Source organism: Columba livia, chromosome 2 (genome assembly GCF_036013475.1).
Source record: "Columba livia isolate bColLiv1 breed racing homer chromosome 2, bColLiv1.pat.W.v2, whole genome shotgun sequence".
Taxonomy (NCBI): Eukaryota; Metazoa; Chordata; class Aves; order Columbiformes; family Columbidae; genus Columba; species Columba livia.
In genome coordinates this window covers 21,658,435-21,684,085 of record NC_088603.1, presented here as the reverse complement: position 1 = coordinate 21,684,085, position 25,651 = coordinate 21,658,435, and the positions used below count along the sequence as shown (strand labels likewise).

Here is a 25,651-nt window from a genome sequence, read left to right as displayed (position 1 = left end):
ATAACTCATTACCATTCCAGCCAGCAGAATACTGTCAACTACCTCTGCATCACAGAAATGTCTTGGCTCCTGTCATGCAGTAGCTCCCTGCACATCCACTAGCATTAATAATTTACTTAACGAACAACTAGGTCTTTTTAGACAGAGTGAAAACCTAGGATAGAATTTCAAAATACTCTACTTCTTAAACATAATGGCTTACATATTATCAGATAAATAACTGTTTAATTAAGGTGAGTAAAAATAAAAAATATATATAAATATTAAAAAACAGGTTAAAAAAAGAAAACACAGAAGCTGCAGAGCATCACTCTGGCTCCAGTTTCTAAAATATACAGATTTTCTTACTTTCCTGAACAGTCTGTGCAATGAGACACGGAGCCATTCTCCTCTAATCTTAAATAAAAATGTTCTAAACATTCTGAACTACACGTTTTTTTCTCCTTCTACCATCTTCTCTAGACTTACAATGCCTTTAGAGTATTTACTACAGTAGTACCCCAATCCTATCTAAGGTCTGGATCTGCAATATGAAAGAGTTATTTTCTTTTCCCTCTGCTATTGCCTTTCTTGGATATATTAGATGAGGAATAATGCTAGACAACGAATTTTCATTGAACATTTAATGCTGACAGGAAATCAATATGATTGCATAGTGTTAATACTAGCAGACATATATTAAGTTAAGGAATAGTTTCCAGTAATGAAAAGCTCTCACAATCAAGCAAAAGATAAAATGGCCTGTTGTTTTTGCTGTAACAAAGAAATTCCACAAACCTTCTGGATCTCTTCAAACAGCAATTTTTTCACGTTTTTCACTGAGGCCAAGTGGGTATTAACTCTAACAGTGGTGAAACTTGGTGGATGAGATAGACGACTTAACAGAGATTGATATTTACATTCTGCCTCCTGGGTTCCTAAAGCAGTGACAAGCTGAAAGTGAAAGAAGAGATTTTATATTAAAGAGATTCACAAAGCAGCCTCTTGCTCAGCAAAATTAAAAAAAAAAAAAAAAAAGCAAAACCCACTGAATAACCATTCTGTGGAAATGGAGGAATATGGTTGTGTGGTGGGCCATAGTGAGTAATGTCTATGCCTGGAGGCCTAATTCCAGTAAAAAACCCATACATTTCTTGAAAAGGTATTGTTGGAAAAACAGTTGTATTAGCAAGATCATTGTAAACAGGCAGCAGCAAGTACCTAAAGTAACTGCTAGTGAGCTCTGTGATGCTGTACCAAGAACAGTCGCAAGGAGATGGAAGATTCAAAACTATGAATCAATAACTCTTATTCTGATACACAAAAACATCATTTTTGTGTCCTTTGACATTAGGAATTCATACACTGTCTATAGGATTTTTGGTTCTACACTGGAATAAGAGAATAATTTTTGTCAATATTATGTGATTGAGAAGTGGTTCATTTTTTCAGTGGTCATACTTCAGTGGGATCCAAAACTGGAGTCTAAGATTTATGCTACATTTAGTTTAAATATTTCTAGGTTACTTTGAGCCAACAGGCATAATTTTATATTTTAAATAGAACTATATATAAAAATATTTGTGTAATGCAAAGACAATGTAAGGTAGTAAAGTCACACAAAATATTAAATCAAAGCAATATTAACAGTGTTCAGTTAGGAAATATTTGTTGATGATTAGTAGTACCTATTTCACATACCTCATTGTTTCTGAAAACTTTGGTAAGATACTCTTCAACCTCACACTGGAAAGAGATTTTGGGGAAAAAAGACATCTTCCTTTAGTTTTTAAAATCTGCTGGTAAAGAACTGAAAGAAGCAAAATATCTTCTTAGTGTTTTTTATCAGTCTATAAATTTATAAAAGTAACAGAAGATTAACCCACAAACTAAGCTGCAGTTTCTGATTCTTCTGCTTTAATAACGCAATTTTACTGTACTCAAAGTTCCAAATATTGCTCAGGATATGACTGTAGCACTACTGTTAATTAGATTTCAGAATATGTTCATTAACATGTTTAGTATTTGCAATCACCTTACAGTGAGGTTACTGGTTTCCCTGCTGTCATGTCGTTCCCAGCCAAACCTTCCAAGGCTACTGTATCAGTGTCTGAAACGTGAATAAAACGTCACCACCTCTAAATCCTGTCTCATTAAAGTTCCCCTAGCTATCCTTGGGGACATCTTGCCATTTTTTAGTCCAAGAATTCACTCACAAAGGCTCCTCATAGAGTCTAGTTTTGACTCTTCTAAGTCCCATCTTCGAATTTCTTATTCTATTACATCATCATATCTGTTCATTTTAAGATATAATTTTCTAATTTTTCCCTGTCAGATTTCTTCTGCTCAAGCTTAATTTCTTAGGTTTCTTCTATACTTCACATTATACTAACTTCATAACAGGGGGACATGTGCATGACTGTGGACAATGATTCTCATTTTTTCCATATATGCTTAAAATTTAAAGAAGAACTGTAAGTAACACATTTCTCTTGAGTCTGTGTTTAATTCACAGCAAAACTAGTGAAACATGAATGCAACAGAAGCTCTGCTGGTCCTCACTGAAAATCTTCATCTGGTGAAAGATTACATGGTTAAAATTTACAGGAAATTTCCAGAGGTTGCTTTAGTTCCTTCTGCAAAGCCAAACTATAAAGTCCCTGTTGTAGCTCAGCACTGATGCAGCTTTTATTCTTTGTAATTATTCTCTGTTTTTCTCTGTAGGTAATAAAGTACAGTTATCTTCCCAAATTGTATCTGCCCACCCTTATATTGCTTGTATTTTGAAAGAGTATACACACTTCAGTCAGAAATGAGACTTCCTAAATATTTAATAATTTGTTTACACTAACTTAAATGGAGGGAAAGTGAGAACATGGCCCCTGTCAGTGAGGTTTATCATGTCCACAACAAGGAAATTTGAATAACAAAATACTACATTTTCATTGGATTAAATATAGTTGAAGAACAAACATCAGAAAGCTGGGTATTCATTCTATTTAAATAAGAGGCTGTCACTTTTATCATACAAAACCCCTCAAAATATTTTATACATATATATGCATATTTCAGATTCAGCTGAAGTTTTAATGCTAGAAGAATGTAACCTTTTTTAGACTTACTTTTGATCCCAGACAAAGGCAACTTTCAGCTTCATGGGTAGGAATTTCAAAGCCTTATTCCCGAAATTAGCACCTTTTGAAAGAAATAAACTGTAATGGAATTAAATATTTTTTTTTATTAATCGAATTAATTCTTTTTAGAATCTAACAAAGTGCCCGAAAGGCCTTACCTTGAGATTTCTACTAAATCTAACAGTATAATAGTTCATATTACAACCAAAGTTAACAAAGTTCTGTTTTAACATTTCAGACAATGTGACATATTACGCCGCTGAGCTGTTGTCCTAGCATGCCTACATTACAGGGAAAACGAAATCACCAAAAAAAACCCACAAAACCCAACCCTATGGCTCACATTTGAAAAGGTTTTCTTCAGAAATACAATAAACAAGCATTTAAAAAAAACCCACACACTTGTGAATTTTTTGAAGAGTTGGAATCCTGAACAGAATTAAGCAGACATTTGGAAATTGGTAGAAATATGTGTTATTTATGAGCCCTACAAGTTCCGGCGCAGGAACAGGATGAACCGCCTATCCCCCCTTAGCTGGCAACCTAGCTCATGCCAGAGCCTCCGTAGACCTTGCCATCTTCTCCCTTCACCTTGCTGGTGTCTCCTCTATCCTAGGGGCTATCAACTTTATCACAACTGCTATTAACAAAAAACCACCAGCCCTCTCACAATACCAAACCCCATTATTCGTGTGATCAGTTCTCATGACTGCCGTCCTCCTTCTACTATCCCTCCCAGTCCTTGCTGCCGGCATCACAATACTGCTCACAGATCGAAACCTAAATACTACCTTCTTCGACCCTGCTGGCGGAGGTGACCCAGTGCTGTACCAACATCTCTTCTGATTCTTTGGCCACCCTGAAGTCTACATCCTAATTTTACCAGGATTCGGGATCATCTCCCACGTAGTAGCCTACTACGCAGGTAAAAAAGAACCCTTTGGCTACATAGGCATAGTATGACATTATGACATTATGAAGGCATCTTTTTAGGACATTAAATGGGTATTTTATGATAACTGCAGAATCACACTGAATGACTGAGGTCATTCACAATCACAGTTAGTTCTTCATGGATAACCAGCCACTGATCTAACAGCATGCTGGGAACGGGACTTGTTTCTACCTAATTTTTAAAATGCAACTGAGTGCTACCATGAAATATGAGACAATAGGTAGTGAAAACCATGAACTCTTGGTCAAAACCACCGCACACAGTAGACAGAACTGCAATGAAGGTCCCTAAATGAAGTATAAAGAGACGTGTTAGTCCCACGATACAAATTAACAAGACAACTATGTAATGCAGGATCTCTATGGCTGAAAATTTCATATCAAAATAGAAAAGTTATAATGTGTTAGAGACCACCATCCTTCTAAGCAGGACAGCAAGTATTTTACAGTGCCTGCAATAAATGAGGGCCAACAGAAAAACAAGAATAGAAACAGGGATTGTACTCCTCCCAGTGTAGACAGCATAGATGTCATGCAGAAACATGATGCTACACATGTGCTTTTAACCACAATTCATGAACACTTCAGGAAATCAACAAACATGTAACAGGAGAAGTTAAGACTTGACCCTGACTAGTTCCCAGGGCCTGGTACAAAACGTTACTGCAGAAGAGCTGCTCTGTCACAGCAACTGTAAGGCACGTGAACTCGACACATGCATTCAAATGACACTATCATTGTGCTTAGTTCAGGGACAGGAAAAACACACAACTGAAAAGCCATTCCTCAGTTAAAAAGAGCAGTCAAAAGAATAAAACTATTGTGAGCAGGCTGGAAATTTCAAAACCACTCAACTGGAGGCTCAGAGCACATGCACACAGCCTGCAGCTTCAGCACCATATACATACCCTTGCAGTGCCCATTATCCCAGAAGACATGCAATGTAGCTTCAGCGAAAGGGATAGGGAATGGCTTTCAAATAAGGAAAAACTAAACTGTTTGCAATCTTCCAGGCTGGAGAACACAGTTGAGAGGGAATGTGAGAAAAGCTTATCAATTCAGGTGTGGCAGAAAGAAAAGTTGATGAGGGAGACTGCCTAGTGCCTCTTCAAACACACGAGTTGGAGTTCAAACAGAACTAGCAGGAGGCAGGTTTGAAACCAAAAGGAGTTGTTTTGTTGTTTTTTCCACAGACCTGCTGCACAGTATACCTTGCCCCAGGAAAGGACTGACAGACTTCAGCAGAGCCCCCGAGGGAGCATAACCATCTCCTCACAGGTTTCCCTGTGCCTCTGTTGGGAGCTGCTGCGGGGATGCGATGCTGGGCCAGGGCTTTGATCTTGCTATAAGCCCTGCAAGCTGTCAAACGCAGCCAGCGCCCAGAGATGCCGAGCAAGCCTGAACCTTAAAACTTCCTTTCCCCACCCCTTCCCACAGGAGGAAGAAAACTCAGCCAGCTTATTGCTGTGGGGGGCAGGACCTGGGGCTCTCTTATTCCCACATCGCGCCCTTATTGAAAACACTAAGGGGGGTGTGGAGCTGGGAACAGCTCTCTCTTGGTAGCCTCCCCCAGGCCCTGCGAGGCTCCTCACGCCAGGCCCGGGGTCCCCAGGAGGCGGCGCGCCTCAGCGGGACGCTCCGCTACCGGCACCATTGCCCCCTCAGCCCCGGCGTACACCCACGGAGACACCAGCCCCGTCCGGACCCGGGACAGCACGAGCAGGGCGGAGCACGCAGGGCCGGGCCCCGTTCCACCCTCTCCCGGCGGCGCTGCGGACTCCGCCACGTCCCCACCTACCGCCGCTAGCAGGGCCGGTCCCGCCTCCTCCGGGCAGTGGCAGGAAGTCCCGCCTCTGCGGCCGCCGGGGATTGGTTGGCGGTCGACAGGGAGGTGCCGGCTCGGCTGTTACTATGGTAGCCAGACACGCCGCAGCGGGGCTGGGGGGCGCTACCAGGGCATGGGGGAAGGGCGGCAGCAAAGCCGGCGCGGAGGCCGCCCGGGGCGAGCAGCGCCATTACCTTCCCTGTCCCCGCTTCCGTGCGGCCGCAGCGGTTTCCCCCGCGGTCAGAGCACGCTGTGCCGCAAGGTCCTTCTCCTGCTCCGCGGTTTCACGGCGTCTCGGAACCGCCACCCGCATCGCTGCCGGCAGGGGCCTGCGGTGGAGCGGCGTGTCCCTGTGCTATGGGACAGCAACGAGTTTGTGACGCTGCAGTAGCTCAGGCCACAAGTTCAATACACAAATGACAAATTTTGACAATGACAAACGTTGCTGACAGCGCTTTTTCTTTTTTGTTTCCCCTTTTAGCATGAGAAACCTTAAGCGCTGCTGAGTAGATTAAAGTAACAGGTTTTGTACTTCCACCCCTCCTGCACGTTAAGTGCCTCGAGGTTCCTTTGCTAAGGCAGAGCAGGGCTCGTGCTCTTCGGCTGATCCTGCCCAAGGTGCTGCCAAGTGAGAAAACCGCGGTACCCAGGCAAGACTTCCATATGCAAGAGCCTATAGTGCCGCATCGAAAAGGAGTCTGCTGTTCTAAAGTGCTTTATTATACACGGAAGAACTGACAGCCATGAGAACCACGAGAGACGAAGGCCGCGGACCAGCCACAGCACCGCCCGGCCGAATCACACGGTGACGGCAGAAGGCCGCTGCCCCCACCCCGGCACTGAACACCGCGGCCGGGGAACAAGCACACCCCGACGCACCACTCCCTTGCCGGGCGGTTCTCCCTTCCCCGGCCGTGAGAGACCCCAGGCCCTTCGGCTCTTCACCAGCCCTGGGGAAAGCCCGGCCCCGCCTCGCAGCTCGCCCCTGCAAGACACCGTCCCAGCCGCCCCCTCCCGCCGCAGCTCCCACACCCACCCAGCTCACCCAAGGTGGGCGTACATGATGACGCACAGAGTGACGCGACGCCGCAGCCGTGTGGGCGTTGGGCCGGCCCCTCGCGCCGTGCGGCCGTTGGGCGGGGCGGGGCAGCGCTGATTGCCCGCCCCGTTCTGCTCCCCCACCCGACCGCTGGCCCGGGGCCGCTGCGGGCTGCGTCCGCCGGACGGGAACCGCGGGGACACCACCGCTGCCTGGCTGAGCCCTGGGTGCCCTGGGGGCTCGGCGGCGAGTCGAGGCCAGGCATGGGCTTGATATTTGCCAAGCTGTGGAGTCTCTTCGGTAACCAAGGTGGGCGCGGGGGCCCGAGCCGGCTGTGGGGAGGTGGGGCGGGCGGCGCGGCGGTAGTGAGGGGGCGAGCGGAGCCCGTGGGGCGGAGGGGGCCGCGGGCAGCCGTTGGAGGTCGGGGGTCTGCTCTGGCCGCCGAGCTTCCCGTGCGGGTGCGCCCAGGCAAAAGTTGTGCTTCTCCCTTTGCAGCCCCTTGAGCGGGGGTTCCGCGGCGCCTCATGCTTGAAGCCGCTTTGTTTCCCTGGCTGAGATGGTCCCCACAGCCCCCCCTGGCTGCTCCAGGCACTTGGCTTGCCCCGGGCAGCCCCTTCAAGCGCTGTGCTCCCGAGTTCGCAGAGTAGTGAATGCTGGTGCCGCTCGGGCGTTTTTGTCATTGTTGTGGCGGCTGAAGCTTTGATGGACCGTGAAGGGCTTGTTTGTCTTTGTAGACCCTCTGCTCACAAGTCGGAGCCTGCTGTTAAAATCATCCTATTTTTATCTTTAATATCAAGAAAAAAAAAAAACACCGAACTTGTGTCAGGGCCTCTGAGGTAAAGATTTGTTTATGTTTTGGCAAAGATACTGGTTAAAATCAGTTAGTGACTCAAGAAAATCACTTCTCAAGCCAAGAATAAAAGGTCGTAAGAGGATAGATAGCTTTCTGTTCCCTCCTACTCAGTGCACCCGGCTGCACAATAATGGCTCATGCTCTAATTCAGAGTTCAAAACTTGTGGCTGTCACCACCTTTAGCTCAGACAGTTATCAGAAAAATAGGAAATTATGTTTTATCTATTTATTTATTTTCATTAATCATGTTTACCTAGCCTTTCTTGGCTAGAAAATAAAGGAGTCGAGGACTTCAGTGTTTGTGTTGTTTTTCCTTGGGGCCCTCAGTTTGCAGCAGGCAAGCTGATGTTGTTGTGATTCTCTCATCAGGTTTCCAAATACACGCTTCATTCCTGTTTTAAAGTTACTGAAAGTGTAGTTAAGCTTTTTTTGTGCAACATGTTGTTGCTGGTGCAATTTTGCAAGTTTTAGGAAGCAGGTACATTTGGTATCCTGTTAGTAGTCTTGTTACTGTCAGGGCACATAACCCGTCTTTTCCCTGCATACGCTATTCCACTGTGCCCTTCGTGAAGTCTTCTGAATTTGTTGTTGGTTTTGACTTGAATTTTCTTATTTGTCTGAACTGGAAAGCCCATTTGGTAAAATACGAGGTTCCTCCTGTTCTCCAGAAAACTAATAAGTACTATATTGGTTTTCATCAAATATTGAAATCTGTGATACCTTTCCTTCTGTGAAGGACTTTGAAGAGACATGTACAAGCAGAGGACTATCAGGAGATAATTTTTGTGGCTTTTAGTGTTGGTCAGTATGGTGCCTTCTAATGTCAATATTTATCTTCAGAAAGGAAGTAAGAGGTTCAGTTTCTTGGTTTGTTTTTCTGTGGTTGGTTTGGGTGTTTGGTTTTGTGGGGGTTGTTTGTTTTTGTTAGCATACAACATTTGATTCTGTTGATTCCATTCCATTAGAGGAAAACATGCCCTTGTTACTGTCTATTAATTAATGGAAGGAAGGTTACTCTTCATGCATTTAAAATGTTAATAAAAATTAGTATCACAGTTAAGATAAAAGAGGCAGTACCATGAAATACTTACCATTATACTTTAATCTCAAGAAGAAGCTTTTGGAGTGTGTTCTGGTCTTGTTTTGTTGTTCTTTTTGGTTTAGTTTGTTGGGTTTTTTTGTTATTTGTATGTTTGTTTGCCCCCCACTACTTTTGGTGACCATTGAGGAGGAAGTGAGTTTCTTTTCATGGCCAAAATTGAAATTCCAATGTGGAAAATTGTGTTAAAACGTAATTTATTGACTTGTCTAGTGGGAAATTATTCTCTGATTTCGTGACTATTTTCCTCTAAATAATAATATGATTATTAATTTAAAAGGGTAGTAATTAATAGTAATTATTGAGTTTGTTTTGGTCTCTTATCTAGTTATGTCAAATCTAGACAATTTCTTGGAGAGTTCATAGGCTAGCCCATGAAACTGCTTGCCGAGCAGACTAGCCCAGTAGCTTACACAATGCCTTTGACTATCTGGAGGGAACATTCTAAAGATGCAAATAAACCCTTACGTGTGTGGAGAGTATCATCAGTTCACCATGGCTAGTGTGGGTTGTGCCACAACTGTGAATTGTGTCTGAAGTAAGTGATACTGACAAAATGAAAGGCTGAACAAAGCCAAGATTTATAAAGTACTATCTGTCTTCAGTCAAGTAGAGCATGAGTGAGAAGGTGTGCCTAAGTGCTAGAAGATACAGAACAGGAAATATTTGGCATTTCACTGGAGTATTGATTATGCAGTGCAGTTTTTCTTTACATAAATGTGAATAATAGCTGACCTGAAAATGCCAAATCTGAAAGGTATTTGATTAATACTGTCTGGACATTGTTAAAGAAATGTCTACAGGTGAGCTAGTATCTTCTCCATGGAGTTAATGGTATGTTAGTAGCTTTCTGAAAAATGTACATCTTGAGATAACTAACATCTTAAAATAAGCACCATGCATTTTTGTGCTCAGGGTTCAGTGCAGTTAGAGTACGTGTGCTGTGTACAGAAGATTGAGTTCTAGCAGAAAAACCTTGTGATGAAGGCACCTTATATCCTGCTAAAGCACTGAATGTCATTTTATTAATTTACACATCATGTTTACTGCTTTACAATTTGAATCTCCTACCATCCTTTCCAATGGCAAGGGTGAAGTAGGGGAAGGAAGGTTGAGAGGCTTGACCTAATCTGTTTCTAAAGACAATCAGCATTAAGTGTTTGTTGACTAGTGCTATCTACTGACCTTTTCCAGCAGCATTTGTTACTACTGGTGTTCCACTGTTGTAGCCCTGTGACTTGGGTGGCATCTGTTTGTTCCTACCAGGAACTTGAGCCAGTCTGTTGTTGTTTCAACTTGGTATACATGCAGCAGAAATTGTTCCAGTTTGTTCAGCCCGTTTTGATTATGATTACCCATTTTGGTAAACCCATACTGGCTCATAGTGAAAAATGTAATGGTTAAAATAGTATTGTGTGGCTTTGACCTGTGCTAGGAACTTTTAGAAGAGGAAAGCCTTTAGCTATTTTTCCTGCTCCCCTGGCAGAATGCACTTGCTTTTCCATTGCACTGCACCGCCTATTCTCCAAATCTGGTACGTGGGATTATGGAAGGAGAAAAGCTGCAGTGCAGAGCAGTTTGAGGAAACTGGGTGACGCCTGTGCTGATCTGTGAGTCAGTGACTGATGAAAGCGAGAAAGGCTAGCAGCCTCTGCCCTGAGCTCAGTCTGTTAGGGAATATCTCTTTAGTTCTGTGGATATGTTTGGAAGGGTTCATTTTCAGTTTGAGTTTGGTAGTAGTCTTTATAAACAGTGGCTGGTTTCATTTGGGTGGTAGTAGTGGACAAAATTGTTCCAAAATTGTTTAATATTCTTGTTTTTTGGTCTCCCTGCTTTTCAGTGCAGGGGTTAAAGGTTGAAGGAGGGAGGACAATAAGTGTTTCTGTCTCTTTGAACTCTCAATATATATTGTCTCTTAATCTAGTAATTTAACAATGCGAAATAGAGATACTTTACTTAGAAGAGAAGCAATTGGCTTAAAAATAGACTTTTGTCTTTTTTCTAGGCAATTTACTGATGGCTTCCTGGTTCTTTTTCCTTATGTTTGAAATTGACAAAAACCATTGCCTGAGTATTGTTTTCATTTAACACATTGTGCCCTGCAGCCATTTAAAGTCTGGTTATAAAGTGTCAGAAGTTCAAAATGAACTTATTTTTAAGAGTTATTTTTGAAATAAGTGTATGTTTAAAATACTAGACTTCAAAAATTACTGACTTATGCTGTGATTCAGTACTCAAATGGCCCGGACTTCTAAGCGACATGTAGTAATATCAATAAATGGTGGAGCAGCTAACTTATTGCCTGTGTTAACATAAAGCTCAATAAAACTTGCTAGACTTATCATTCCATCAATACTATCAAGACTTCTTTTAATGAAATCATAAGGAAAAAAACAAGTGAATGTCAGCGACTGATAAAGGCAACTCTGACAATTGTCAATACTTTATTCCTTTGTGTGTGTGGCTGGCAGAGTTCTTTAAGAAGTTCACAAATCTGTATTTTAATTTTTTTTAATTATAGTCTTCGAGGTTTCTCTGAATAAATGCCATAGGTGTGGAACAGAAGTAATAGTAAACTCCAAGTAAAGATGGTTAAACTTTTGGAAGTCTAAAATGTACTTCACTTGGTCTTGCTGGCATTTCCCAGACTGTACAGTCAGGTTAACAGAGACCATTATCCTGAAAGCCGAATAGATTTTGGTTCCAGTGACTATTAAAGGCTACTTTCTTGTAATCAGCTCTGGAAATATAATTGTATCTAAACAGTTCTTTTGTGTTTAAAAGAAGACTAAGGCAGCTTTTAGTGTGCAGAATGAATCCTTGTATTGAAATGTCTTTAAACTTTAGTAAAATGCTATTCCTTCTGCCTCCCCTTTAGCAAACTTCTGTCTGCATTCTGTGTTCAGCCTTGAAGACTCCAAAATCATCATTCCTCAGAACTAGATGGGGGTTTTGTGTTTCACAGCCTCAAAAGTGTTGGTACCCTATACAATATTAATGTCTTCTTTCAAATAAATTGGAAGAACCTTGCTCATCATTGAAGTATTTAGAAATATTTTTATTTTTAATTTTCACCACTTAGAGGAAAAGGCAAAGTTGTGCGAATTCAATCTTCAGTTTTGGGTCCTCTTACCACAGAACAATGTAGAAGAGTAAGTGAAGAAGGGAGCACGTTATGTCTTATTTCTAACATCTGCAAGATCATCTTCACTGTCATGTTATTTTGTAATACTAGACTGCCAGATTTTTTTTTAAACAGTGCTACATGTATCTTTTTGTTTTCTTTCAAAATGGTAGTCTAATACTGTCTTTAATTTCTCTTTTTTTGTTTTGTTTTTTTTTTTGCCTAGTTTTTCTACTTATTTTTTTCTACTCTTTCTACCTGATTTATAAAGGCTCTGCTCTTCTGCTTTGGCAACTCTGTTATGGATTTTCTTCTTCCTTTGCAAAGAACGTGGTGGACTGGGAAGATATTAACGAGTACAACCCAAACTGAGTTTGAATACCAGCCAGTAAAAGGGAGAAACTTGGGTTAGTCTGTAAGTACAGAATACAAATATGAGCATAAATCACTACTTACAGTTTACTCCGTAATTCACCTTCTTTTAAATGTAGCATCTATCTTCTACTAGTCCCTCTTGTAAACAAGTATTGGTCTTGTTTTTACTTTTGTTTTTTGTTCTTACTTCAGCAGTTTTTAAGTTGTTGCAGTTTAAGCCCAGCTAGCAATCAAAACCACAATAGCCGCTCATTCACTCCCCTGCCCACCCCCAAATAGGAGAGTGAATCAAAAGTGAAGGAAGAAACTTGTGATTTCAGATAAAAACAGTTTAATAAAATAACAAAGAATACTAATATACTACTAATAATAACAATATGCATAAAATGGAAATAGAATATAAAAGTCAATGCAATTCCTCATGAACTCTGTCCGTGCCAAGCACCCAGTCACAGGAAGAGAGAGCACCCTGGGCCTGAACAGCTGATGCTGGGGAGAGAAAAAGGCAGAAAGGCCCAGAGGCCTCCGCAAAATGGCAGAACAGCAAAAGGCCAAACAGAGGAACTCCACCAAAAGAGCAGAAACCAGAATGGGTCTCCATCTCCCTAGCCAGAAAATCCAACTCTCATTAGTTATGAAACGTGATAGTACTGGCATGGAATATTCTCATTGATCAGCCTGAATGTCAGTCAAGGTCTGTCCCATCCATGCCCTCCTTCCCAGCTGCCTCACACCTTCAGGCAGAGAGCCCAGAAAGACCTTGGCCACCCGACAGCAACTAAGATAACAGTTAAATTCTTACATAGTCTTCGTTCCAGCTAACAAATGCTGAAAACTTACTTGGAGGAGAGCATTAATTCTGTTATCTTCTTATTCTCAAACTAAATCCAAACAACAAACATGCTAGCCATGAAAAATGAAAGTTTCTATCTGTATAATGAAAATTAACTTGCTTTCAGTCAAACCAGTGCATAAATTCATGTTTTTCCTGTAATGCACATATCATATATAAGCAAAAATTCTGTAATTAACCAAACTAGACAGAAATTCAACTTCTGAGTATGTTTGTAAGTGAAGAAGTTTTCCATTACCATAGATGACAATTCTGAAAGCACCTGCCATTAATAAAGGTGAAAACTAGTTGTATGAGATACTGATGTATTTCATCATATTATTTTCATCCCAAAATCAACATCAATTAAGACTTGTATGACTGTTTCTTGTTTGTACTTATTCATTACTCTATAAAATACCATTTGACTGAGCTGTGCCTTTTATTTCCCATATAATGTTGAACCATTCATGCCTCAGTGGCTTTCAAAAGCAGTCACCTCAATGGGAATTTTTTTTTCATTACTTTAAGTAGCGTGATGTTGTTTCATCCAATGCTTTTCTTATTCATTCCTAAGTAAGACTCTGTATTCTGATGTGAAGGTGGGAAAAAGCAGTTTAATACTGACTGGAATTCCTTTTCTTTTCCTCTTTGAAAATAACTCTAACAAAATGTTGAAAAAATAGAGTCATCTTCCAGACAATAGTTGACAATATGGCTGTTTTGAAAACAACAGAAGGGCTTTTCTGTGTTTGAACTTTGAAAGCCCTTAAAACTGAAGAAGAGATGGACAGTCTAGCTATGTGAAATGGTTTATTAGAGTTGAAAGCAGAAGGGAGTAAGTACCATTTATGTATTGGGAAAGGTTATTAATTACTGATGCTGCTTCTTACGGGGCTAAATTTATTACTGGATTTAAGGCCAGGAAAAGTTCTTTCCTTGGAATGCATTGGCAGGATGCAGCAGTAGGGGCACAGATACAAGGAAATGCATTTCAATGTTAGGGCTGTATCGCATAGCAAAACCTCTGAGAGTCCCAAGCAAGAGAATGTTTTATTACAGTCACTTTCAGTATGAAAAGGTCTAGGTGGTTATATATAAGTATATTAAAACTAACAAAAAACAGACAAATGAACCCCGCTTTAATTCTTCCTTAAAACGCCCACTTGCAGGCCAAAAACCCCACCAATTTGATATTTTTTGGTAGAACTTCTAACCTTATAATAGTTTGTTGTAAGTCTTGTAGATATAATGTGCTATTTTAGAGGAAATATTTAAGCTGTGAACCATGTTTTGCTTTGGAATAGGTGCCCTAGAATTTTAAATACTACCTCTTCAAAAGCGAGCCTATTCTCAGACTTCTAATGCAAATTTTACCTCTAGTATTCATTTGTAAATTCTCTGTGCTCAAGTGATTTGCTTTTTTGTCAGTAAGCAGATAAGTATCTTCTAACTTGACACATATATCAAAAGAACCACCATTCTAGTTTGCTCTGCTGCTGTATTTGAAATTCTAAGGATTAACTACAGAGAAACCTATAAATTCTGGTGGGTTTTTTTGTTGGTTTTGTTTGGTTTTGTTTCTCCTGGGCCTGGAAAAAGAACATTGCAGCATTTGGAAGATCGCTATTCTATAAGCTAGACTTTCAAGCAGGTCCAGGCAGGTGATGTCTCCGTTCTGCTTGGCGCTGGTGAGGCCTCACCTGGAGCAGTGTGTCCAGTTCTGGGCTCCTCAGTACAAGAGAGATGTGGACATACTAGAGGAAGTCCAGAGAATGGCCACAAAGATCTTTAAGGGACTGGACTGAAGTATCTCACATATTTAAAAAAAAAAAAAGGTTGCCAGAGCTGGGGCTGTGTAACCTTGAGAAAAGGCTCAGAAGGGATCTTATTAATGTATATAAATAACTGCAGAGGTTGCAAAGAAGATGGAGCCAGGTTCATCTCAGTGGTGCTCAGTGACAGGACCAGAGGCTGTGGGTACACACACAAACACAGGAGGTTCCCTCCAAACATCAGGAGATGTTTTTTCACTGTGAGCATGACTGAGCCACTGGCACAGGTTGCACAGGGGGCTTGTGGAGTCTTCATCCTTGGAGATACTCAAAAGCCATCTGGACATGGTCCTGGGCAACTGGCTCTAGGTAGCCCTACTTGAGCAGGGGGCTTGGACCAGATGACCTCCAGAAGTGTCTTCCAACCTCAACCCTACTGTTCTGTGGCTTTTCAGTTCAGAAATTGCATTGTTGGGATTTTTGATCTATGTGTATTTTACTGTGCATAGCATATTACTGTGCACATGATGGTGGGTGGTCCCTTAGCAAGTGGTTATTACTGAGCCTTGAATGTTAGGCTAGTATTTTGTGTAGCCTTTGGATGTTTGGTGATGTTCTTAAGGTGATTCACTGCTATGAGTTATATTTTTTTAATTGTACTTTTCTTTCCAAAACTGTTTTTTTTTTTTTTAATGAAGTAATCATATTAGTGAGCATTCCTTTATGAAAACTTCCAGTACCGTTCCAGTACCGACTTTTCCTAAAACTGTAATCTCAAGAGAAGATGAGGCTTTGTGGATTTTTTTTTTTTTTCTTCTGTCCTGGAGTCACCAGTAGTCTTTGTAAGCTGTTAAAATAAGACAAACAAGCAGTTGCCTTCTTCAGTAAGGAAAAGTGATTAACCGGAATTCTAATTATTGTTGTTGCTACTCATTTATTCTTGTCTTTTTTGTGTATATACAGAGCACAAAGTAATCATAGTGGGACTTGATAATGCTGGAAAGACTACTATTCTTTACCAATTGTAAGTATATGAGCTGTTTTGTTTTTCTGTTTACATTTTAGTTTTTGTCACTGTTTAATCATTGAAACTTCAGCTTTGCAACCTGGCAGAATCTTTAAGGTTCTAAAGGATAAAGTGAAGGAACTGAAGTGTTTTAAAACTGAACTGTGAATTGAACAACAAAATTGTACATATAAACACAAAATGATTTTGCAATCAAAGCCTATTTTTATTTTTAAACATAGAAATAATCCTGTCGTCAAGAACTGCAGAGAAGAAAGTGATTTCTAAATTAATGGGAATTATAGCCACTCTGCAAAAATCTATAAGTGTTTCCATGTGTTTCCAGATTCCAGTGTCTAAAATTTGTGATGGAAGATTCTTCAAGATAGTATTTCCTCTTGCCTAGATCCTACCTTAAGCATTTTCAATAGCGTCATTGCACCCAAATCTTGCCAGCATTACAAGAATATCTATGATAAATTCAATAATTTTGGCAGGAACACAATTACTGTTGTAATTGTGGAAGAGGAGGAAGGTGTAGCCAAATTACTATGCGTGTATTTGGATACAAAGACAGCAGAGGATGTTTTACAAATAACCTTTTCCTAAGCACTTTTGACAAAGCTTGAAGTTAGAACTGAGAAATTTTCAGCTATGTAAACAAACAATCCTTAGGAATTCATTTTAATATTGAGTTACTAAGTTGAGAGCTCTGATAAAATTGTATTCTGGTTCTTATTTTGGACAGTTTACTGTTCCCCTTATTTGGGATCTTTAGAAGAGCAACAAGTGTGTTTTAAGTGTCTGTTAAAGAGTGTCCTTTAAAAAGAGAAGCCGCTTATACCAAATGGATAAATGTCTGTATTTTAAGCCTTTTATGTGCTTGTTTTTCATTTCTGATGTCTTTAAGCATGCTACAAAAGCACACTAGAACTTCATCGACAGTTTTCAGTCCAAATTCAAATTCAATTAGTATTTTTACTAAAGAGCTGCTTTAAGTATTTGCTTCATGTCTATAAAAAATGAAATGTGCAGCTTTTTGAAATATACCTAGTTTTTAAATCTTTCTTTGTCAGAGGTAGACATAATTACTTTTTCTGCAACAAATTAGTTGTAACTGAGCTGTGGATTTTACTGGTTGGTCTTTATGGTGTGATATTGTTTCCTTTAGCTTAATGAATGAAGTGGTTCATACTTCTCCGACCATAGGAAGCAATGTAGAAGAAATAGTGGTGAAAAACACTCATTTCTTAATGTGGGATATTGGAGGACAAGAATCGTTACGGTCCTCATGGAATACCTATTATTCAAACACAGAGGTATGAGAAGCTACTTTGAGATTTGGAAATTCAATAAGTTTGTTTGAAATTGTATTTTTTTTATTAGGAATATTGGTAGATTTTTATAAAGATTGCAGCCATATTGTTCCTGAATCTTTTTGAGGAAGAAAAAAACCCCAAAAAGTGTAAGGTGTCTCTGGTATGCAACCAATTTTTGGGTAACATCTGGTGTATTTTTCTTGTGTACTTTACAGTAATGTTTGATCTGTGGCATAAAATGTGAAGTCAGACTTTTTTCCTAGACAATGAAATGATACCAAAATATATTTCCAATCAAATGGGGCGTTTGCATGTTTTTTCAAGTAGGTCAAAAAGAAAACTTTGCAATGTACTTTGCATATTCAGTGAAGATTTGCAGGGGTTAACCTAACTTCTGTACGTCTAGTCTGAAATGTTTCTGAAGTAATGGTAATTAAGGATGAGGAATGAAACTTTCTCTAGGCAGCAGTATTTAAAAAGCTCATCAGCTTTTGTCTTTTATCCAAAGGGTAAAGAAAAGTGTAGCTGTGCAGCACCCATTGTAGCCATTGCTGGAAAGGTTGGAGTAGAACTTGGCAACAGTTGTCTTTTGGGGGTTTGTTTTTATGCCAGTCTTGTTGATGCAAGAGGTTATCAACAGAACATGCACATAAAATCTCTGTAGCCTCACTTTGAGGCTTCTACATTGATGTGAAAGATTTTGGGCTTAATTTCTTACCATTTCTACTAAAAGTAGAGACCTCTTGTACATGTTACCCAGTGTATAAGCATTCCATCCTCCTGTGAAATGAGTTTTTCTGCCTTATGACCCTCTTTGAGAAGGGAATTTAGAGTGATCCATCCCTGATGTTCAGAAACGTTTTTGTTTACTGAAAGCCTGGTGATCATGCCTCAACCTTCATATCTAGTATTTTAAACTTAAAGTTTATCTGAAAAGTATGGTTACATTTAAGACACCCTCATATGAGGGTGAAGACACTTCTGCCCACATTGTCTGGTACAATAAGTTCTTGATATTTGTTCTCTGAGAATCTTTTATTTTGTAATTTGAGGAGATGCATGTATTTGTTATGTGTGTTTGGGGCGGGGGGGTGTTGTTGTTTTATTTGGGTTTTTTTCTATGTTGTTGTTGTTGCTGGGGTTTTTTTAATCCTATTTGGCATGTTCTCCATCATGTTCTGGCTAGTAAGTGTTTGAAATCCCGTCCTTTCTTGCACTTGGAAAGAAGTACTTTTCCTTCACTTAGAAGCTTTGTCTGCTTGAAACAGTTGAGGAAGAAAAGGGGTCTGTTTAATATGCTAATCCATAGCGTTCACAATGCAAATAATTCCTTTACTGTTCCTCCTCATCTGCTAGACATCTCAAAGTCACAGCAGCATTAAATTGACTTAGTTTTTTTTATACTTTGTGGTAATTTTCAAAGGGTAATGAATCTCCTTAATTTAAGGCAAAGTGATTTGAAGCATATGTTGGAAAAGTAGTGATGACTTCTTATCTTCCTTTTTTGTTACTATCTTTTCTGTTTCTTATTTGTAAATTAAAGCAATCTAAATGAAATCTTTGAAGTAATGTAAAAATCCCCCAAATAAGCTTTCAGTGAATATCTGTCCTAATTAGTTTCAACTTAATATGGCTAGTTCTACAATTCTGTTTTAAGAGTCAGAGCATATTCTTACAGAAATTATATTGAGACAGGCTTACAGACACAAGATTTGGGGGGAGAGGATAGGGGAGGGAGCTCTCATGGTTAAGTTATTGGGGGTGGGATTACTATAACAAAAAGAGTTCTAGTAAAAGAGTAAAGGGATGCAGAAGTATTCCTATCAAAAGTGATGGAGTCTCTCAGATGAATGTCATCTCCTTGGTTTCCTCTCCAGGGTAGCGTGTGTTCCCTGTAATTTTATTTTTTTCAGTAGTATCTGTATAGTTTTCATCAGAAAATGTTTGAGCTCCCTGCTGGTTGTTCCGACCTATGATGCTGTTAGCACAGCTTGGAGCACACTCTGAGCAGGGCAAGTGTTGGCCACTGATGGTTTGTACACACCTACTGTTGTGTAATGCTTCCAGGCATTTACTTGAGCATTACCTACTACATGACACCATGTCCTTTTCCCTTCTGGTGTTAGGCTATACAATAGAAACTACAACACAAGGGGCAGAAAGAGTAGGGTAAAAGAGAGTAATTTTCATACCAGTGGCAATCGCTTCCAGTAGGAGACTAGATGTACCAGACCCCGCAGTGTCTCAGGATTCACAAGTGCACAGCCATGAAAATAATGTGCCTGGCAGGAACAGTAAAAGTAAAATCATTGCTATAGCATCTCCAAGTGCCCGGGTGGAATGGTGCAAAGTCGTCATTGAGAACCCAGCTGCAGAGGCCCTTTTCATTACAAAGGTTTAAGGTGTTATGCAACATCATAATGCTAAGCACTATAGGTACATAGCTTTCTGAGGTCTGATTTACTGCTTTGAAATAACTTTTCTTACACGTTGGGAGTAAGATAGTACTAAATTGTTAAAAATGCTTCTTTGAAAATAGGGAATTTCAATTTCAGTTCTATAGCGTTCAGAGTATTCAAGTAGTAGTGGACAGTAATATTAATAGCTGTTTTCATTGATAACTATGTAGCAAGTTTGTCATCCACATTTTAAATGTAATCTATTATCTCTAGGTGCTTTTGGTACATACATCACTATTTGGCTTATGATGTAGGGCCTGAAAATCCACCACAGAGATTTAGCTATAGTAAATGAAAGTAGATCTTAATAGCACTATTGAAATGTGCAAGCACAATCTTTTTTTATTTTATTTTTTTTTTAAACTTCATGTATGATACCCAGCGCTCTAGCAAAAGACTGTAACAATAAACCTTGTTCTATTTTCTACTGGGTTCTGAGAGTCTATGTCTATCTTATAGGAAGACTTGTGCTAGTGGTCTCTTGAAAACTTGCTTTCTGTAATTTATACTTTGTACTGACATACTGTACTATTGTTTTTTCCCCTAGTTCATCATTCTTGTTGTTGACAGCATTGATAGAGAGCGACTTTCTATTACAAAAGAAGAACTTTATAGAATGCTGGCTCATGAGGTATGGTGGTGAGTTGGGATAGTAGTTTTCTTTTGTTGTAAGCAGTCACATAATTTATATGCTTCTTCTGTTAGCAAAAATTCCTGTCAAAAAAAAAATTTTTGGCCTAAATGTGTATGCATGTTGGTCACATTTTAAAACCATGTAAATTATAAATAAACAGGAAAATTATTATCAAACAACCTGCTAATAGGACTTGCTTGATTGTAATCAAATCAGCCTTTACTTCGCAAATGTTGAACTTGTAAAATATCTTAAACTTCATATTAATGTAACCAAGTATTATTTTTCTCTACAACTAACTCTCTTCTTTCAATTAAATGGTTTACATTTCATTGAACTTTAAAAGAAAAATTAGAAAGTAGGCAATTCCATTTTTCTTTTTTTTTCTTTTTTAATCTGGTTTCTTAAAATTAAGGAGCATTTCTAATCCTATGGATAAATTGGTTTCAATTCAATTTCCTTCTGAATTGTTTTGTTCATAGTTTTATTATTATATATTGTATTGAGGACTGTTCAACATTGGGTCAACTCCCTCAAACATCCTAAATTAACATCCACACTGGATTAGCCAAAGTACATTAAAACCTTCTGTGATCACTCTCAAGCTAAATTAGGGTTTTTTTAAATCTAAATATCTCTGTTCATTTTTGAAGTAAAAGTATTTAGTACAATGCAAGTAAGTCTGTGCAGTTCATTTCTCTGAGGGATTTGCATTGCTTCAAATGAGTAAGGTTTTTACTTTGTAGTTTATGGTAATGTTGTTTGGGTCTGGTGGTAAGGAGCAAATATACTACCAAGAAAAGGTGGAAAGATTACTTTTTTGTGGTGAAGTTTTCACCTTGTAATTTATTAGTTTCCAGTGTTATAAACTCTTACGAGATTGTGATCTACCATGTCCTGAAAACAGACCAAGACTGGATTACTTGTAGGAGTGAATTTTCAACTTTGGACTGTAAATATTGGGAGAAATAGTTTCAAAATTTTAGATGCATTTAAATGTATTGGACATTTTTAATTACAACTGTCAGCTTCCTTAATACTGCATTTGTTTACCCTTCTGCACTTGTAAAATCATACATCCCAGTTCTTGTCTCATTGCCGTGTGGAAACCTAATTTCATACAGAAACAAAACAACTTTTTATTAGTTTCTATTTTTACTGAAGCTGTTGCAGCATTATTAGAGCTTCCTTTTTGCAACAACAGGATAAAAATTCCAATAATTTAAATAGCTTTCTTAAATGATTACTGCTTTAATTACTATAGACTTTGTTTAATGAAGTTGAAAGTAATTTCCAGGAAATGATAGTAGCATTTTCCATTTCAGTAGTAGCTAATATAGACTTTGGAATGTTTATCCAGTAATAGTTCTACTGGCTGGATGGTTTGGAGCTTTATGAAATATATTTTAACAAGATTTTCATTAGTTAACATACGAACATGTGGTCAACACCAAAAGGATAGTTGTATAATATGTGATAGTTTGATTCTCTGTGGTGGAGAACACTTCTGAATAAATTGGTTTCTTGAGTCTTAGTGTAATTAATTTTTAGTGCAGTAAGTCTGTTAAAACTCTGTGCTGCTGTGTAATTTTAGATTAGCTTGAAAAACTCCAGTTAACACAATAACCTTTTAGTTCTTTATTATAACTATTATGAATACTCTAAATTACTTCTAGGATTTACAGAAGGCTGCAGTTCTCATCTTTGCAAACAAGCAGGACATGAAAGGTTGCATGACAGCTGCTGAGATATCTGCATACCTCACCCTTAGCTCCATAAAGGATCACCCGTGGCACATTCAGTCCTGTTGTGCTTTGACAGGAGAAGGGTAAATGCTTATGCTTGGTATAGTGAAGATGGTAAATGAGAATACTGCTTTAGAAGCTTATTGACACCAAAATGGATTTCCTGAAAGAACATATTTTCTGAGATTTGCAGTCAGAGGGACACTTTGAATTTTTCCTTTTCTTTGTTGAACCTTGTGGGGTTTTTTTCATTGCTCAAACTCCAAATTTGGATGAAAGTTTTCCAGCTTATTGTTTAAAAAAAAAAAAAAAAAAATGCCAACACCCTCCCTGCACCCAAATATCGAGCTGTTGGCATAATTGTTTACTCTCTGTGCACTGCCCTTTCTTTCTGGGTGGCTTTGTGTAGTTAAAGAAAAAAGCTCCTCTAGTCTTCCTTTGCATTCTGATCTGCTATAATCTTCTAAGGGTGGTGGTGAGTTGGTTTTGTGGTTTTTTTGGTTGGTTGGTTTTTTTTGATAAGCATTCAAATGTAGTTTGGATTAAAAGGCACATAGATCTGGTATAAAACAAAATTGTGAAACTTCTATGCCTTATGCCAGCAATTACTAAAATGAAAAGCTGAGCTTTACGTGTGTCTATAAAGGTAAAAAAATATTTTTGGATGCCTATAAAGAGTTGGATAGTGTCTTGCTTACATGATTTGAAGTGTGCTAATTTTTCATCTTGATTCTTAAGGCAGTCTTCTAATGTGTCACAGTTAGAGGCTTTTTTCAGCTGTGTTGTACAACCTTTACATTTTTCTGGTCTTGTGACATCAAAAATAGTGAATCCAACTGAGTACTTGAGAAGTGAGAGCATCTTCTGCACTTCTAGCATTAAGTATTTTCCATTGTAATGGAGGTGTCTTGTAGATTGATCAGTAGCATTCACTTCTTTAGGGTGGGATGTGTTAGTGAAAGTGAACAGTTTTTTTAATTGAGTCTTTGGATTGTATTGTTTCATTCCAAGAGTCAACTCTGCTTTCCTACTACGAGTTTTGCCAAAGTCACTTTTCTGTACTAACTTAGATCTTCAGTAAGTTGGCATTTGGAGAAAGATAGAAATTAATGAATATGAAGTTTACTTTAGAAACGTTTGCCATCCTAGGCTGCCTCTTTCTTATTTAAAAAAAAAAAAGAAGAATAATTAGAATAATTAAAACTGTGACTGGAGTGAGACCAACTCATAAAAAAATTCCCAGAGTTACACTACTGAGCTGAAGCTTCCTTGGGAGGATCTGGCTGAAGACTAGGGAGATTGGCCCTGTGCGAGTGAAGATAGAACTCTTGGATAGCTATGTTGTCATATACTGTACAAAGGTAAAGTTTAAAGATGGTGTAAACTAGGCAACTGGGTCCCTAGAACATCAAAGAAAAGCGAAAACTTTTAAATAGAGATGCAGATTAGATCTCATGTAGTCTTGGTGTTAAATAAAAATATATTTTATTTTTGTTGTGGGCTTTTGGAGTTTTTAATACACTGTATTTTCATGAACCGGTTCAGTCTGGGTACCTGTCCTTTGTCTTTTAGTATTAGTATGTAAGGGTAGCTTTCAAGTAGGCTGTCTTTCATGGGGAAACCTATAAAAAAATCCAACAAAACAAAACACCACCAACAAAAAAAACTTATTTGGTTCCCAATACTTATGAGTAAGCATGTTAAGAATAGTGTTTTTTAGATTTACAAGGGAAAAAAATGGAAGGAGTGTAAAGCTTCAATAAAATAGCATGCTTGACCATCTTCTCATGGTTAAAGCCTAAGTAGACTTAGTTTAAAACACTATTTACTCTGTTCAAATTTCAATCCCAATTCCAGCTGACTTTAAGTAGATGTTTTTAAATGTGGAAACAAGTAGAAAATTCTTCAAATAAGTTGGAATAGAACCAGTACCAACATAATATCTCTTATCTTTCAGATTATGCCAAGGCTTGGAGTGGATGTCCTCCCGTATTGGAGTGAGATAGCTTCTTTTTTCTTTCCCAAAAGAAGAGACTTCTATTTATCCTGTGAACATGTACATTTTTCTGTACTTCTGGCTGCTGAGGCAGTGACCATGTTTAATTTATATCAGCCAAACCCCATGCTGTACTTGAATCAAGTGCAGTTGAACTGAAACACAAAGTATTTTCTTAACTTTTTTTAATACACTAATCTTCAACTAGATGAACGTATGTGAATCTGTTTTTAAACATTGATATTCCTCTGAATATGTATTCTAACTTTTTAAATGATAGCTTTTAAAAATCTGTTTTCTCATCGTCAATATTTCATACTTTCTCTTTCTAAATACCTTATATAACTTAATAACATCAATGAATGCAGTTTGTTTAATAATGAGAAAGTAGTGAGTAGATTGACTTTACTCTGGCATAGCTTTAGCCCCTAAGGATAACCGTATCTCCATCTGGGCTTCCTGGAACATCACTAAAGTTCCAACCAGCACAGGAGTTAATAGTTATGAATGCAAATTTTTAAATGCTGAACAAGTTAGTTATAGTTAATATTGTGCTGGCTTTCAACCTGGTACATAATGGAACTTCTGCCTTAAATCTATTTCATTCTCAGTTTCTCTGGTAAGTAGTTCTAGGATATAATTCTTTTACTTGAAAATGCATCTCTGTACAGTGGATAGAAATCTTCTTTGAAGTGCTGGTTTAGTCATCTAGAACTTGAATACCTTTCTAAAAACAATCCTCTTGATAATTAAATTTGGAATCATGACAGCCAGTGTTATGTGTAGACTTGCTGTAATCTGTTAAAATTTTAAATACTGTATACATGAGCCTTCCTTACATTTTAGTGAGAGTGTTGTTTTCTAAATGAATGCAAGATCAAAAGGGATGCCAGATTTATAAACAGAACAAAATAATGGTGCTGTATCTGCAGATTTCAGAGTGAAGCTTATCTTGACATTTATTTACATACTATCAAATATGTTTTCAGATTCTATTGCAAAGAAAGTATTTTGCCTTAGTTTTTGTTTTCAGTCTTATTTGCAGGAGCTGGGAACTTTTGATGATGTTTGAATTAAATTAATTCACCTGAAATTTAGGAACTAAAAGCTGAAAAAGTAAAAAGCTTCCACTTGAAAAACAGATGTTGAAAGACTGGACCTTACTCTCAATTTGAAGGGAATGAAGTTAAATCTGTAAAGAGAATCTAAAGCTACAGATGAGGTTAATTGAGAACATCAGAAGAAAAAAAAAGTGGCAGACACCCAGTTCCTAGTGGAATCCCAGCAGCAGTCAAGGATCTAACCTACATAAACGCTTGTCAGGCTTTCCAGAAGCACCATCCTGCACTTTTGTGTGCCTAAAACCCATGTAGCCAGGTTACTGGAACCATTATGCCAATTGATTAGAATCCTTCAATGACAAAATGTTTTTGATAAATCTTATTTTAATAATTCAAGCACACTGAGTTTTCCTTAATAAAATTTTAAGTTTTGTAAATGAAA

At 38.7% G+C, this 25,651-nt stretch overlaps 2 protein-coding genes across 31 annotated transcripts in view; one reads left to right on the top strand and one right to left on the bottom strand.

Moving 5' to 3' along the window:
• Positions 1–7,067, bottom strand: part of NSUN6 (NOP2/Sun RNA methyltransferase 6) — a 26,510-nt gene extending 19,443 nt beyond the window's left edge. The window contains exons 1-6 of one of the 28 annotated variants that reach the window (XM_065050864.1): positions 5,744–5,867; positions 4,976–5,081; positions 3,102–3,174; positions 2,015–2,089; positions 1,681–1,789; positions 778–933 (exon numbers count right to left, since the gene is read on the bottom strand). In XM_065050864.1, the coding sequence (XP_064906936.1) occupies positions 778–933; positions 1,681–1,755 (231 nt within the window). In that variant the 5' untranslated portion in view covers positions 1,756–1,789; positions 2,015–2,089; positions 3,102–3,174; positions 4,976–5,081; positions 5,744–5,867. Of the gene's footprint in view, positions 1–777; positions 934–1,680; positions 1,790–2,014; positions 2,090–3,101; positions 3,192–4,975; positions 5,939–6,086; positions 6,342–6,771 lie in introns of those variants that run through there. The other 27 variants (XM_021299959.2, XM_065050866.1, XM_065050860.1 and 24 more) reach the window with 27 other exon arrangements.
• Positions 7,041–25,651, top strand: ARL5B (ADP ribosylation factor like GTPase 5B). 3 transcript variants are annotated; one of them, XM_065050876.1, is made up of 7 exons: positions 7,074–7,240; positions 12,279–12,422; positions 15,953–16,013; positions 17,167–17,314; positions 20,321–20,404; positions 22,084–22,235; positions 24,110–25,651. In XM_065050876.1, exons 4-7 carry the CDS (start codon positions 17,171–17,173, stop codon positions 24,156–24,158), a joined length of 429 nt encoding a protein of 142 aa, XP_064906948.1. In that variant the 5' UTR covers positions 7,074–7,240; positions 12,279–12,422; positions 15,953–16,013; positions 17,167–17,170; the 3' UTR covers positions 24,159–25,651. The 3 variants fall into 3 exon arrangements, with proteins under 3 accessions (XP_064906947.1, XP_064906948.1, XP_005511647.1); XM_065050875.1 differs by lacking the exon at positions 12,279–12,422 and having other exon boundaries at positions 7,041–7,240; XM_005511590.3 differs by lacking the exon at positions 7,074–7,240 and having other exon boundaries at positions 12,269–12,422.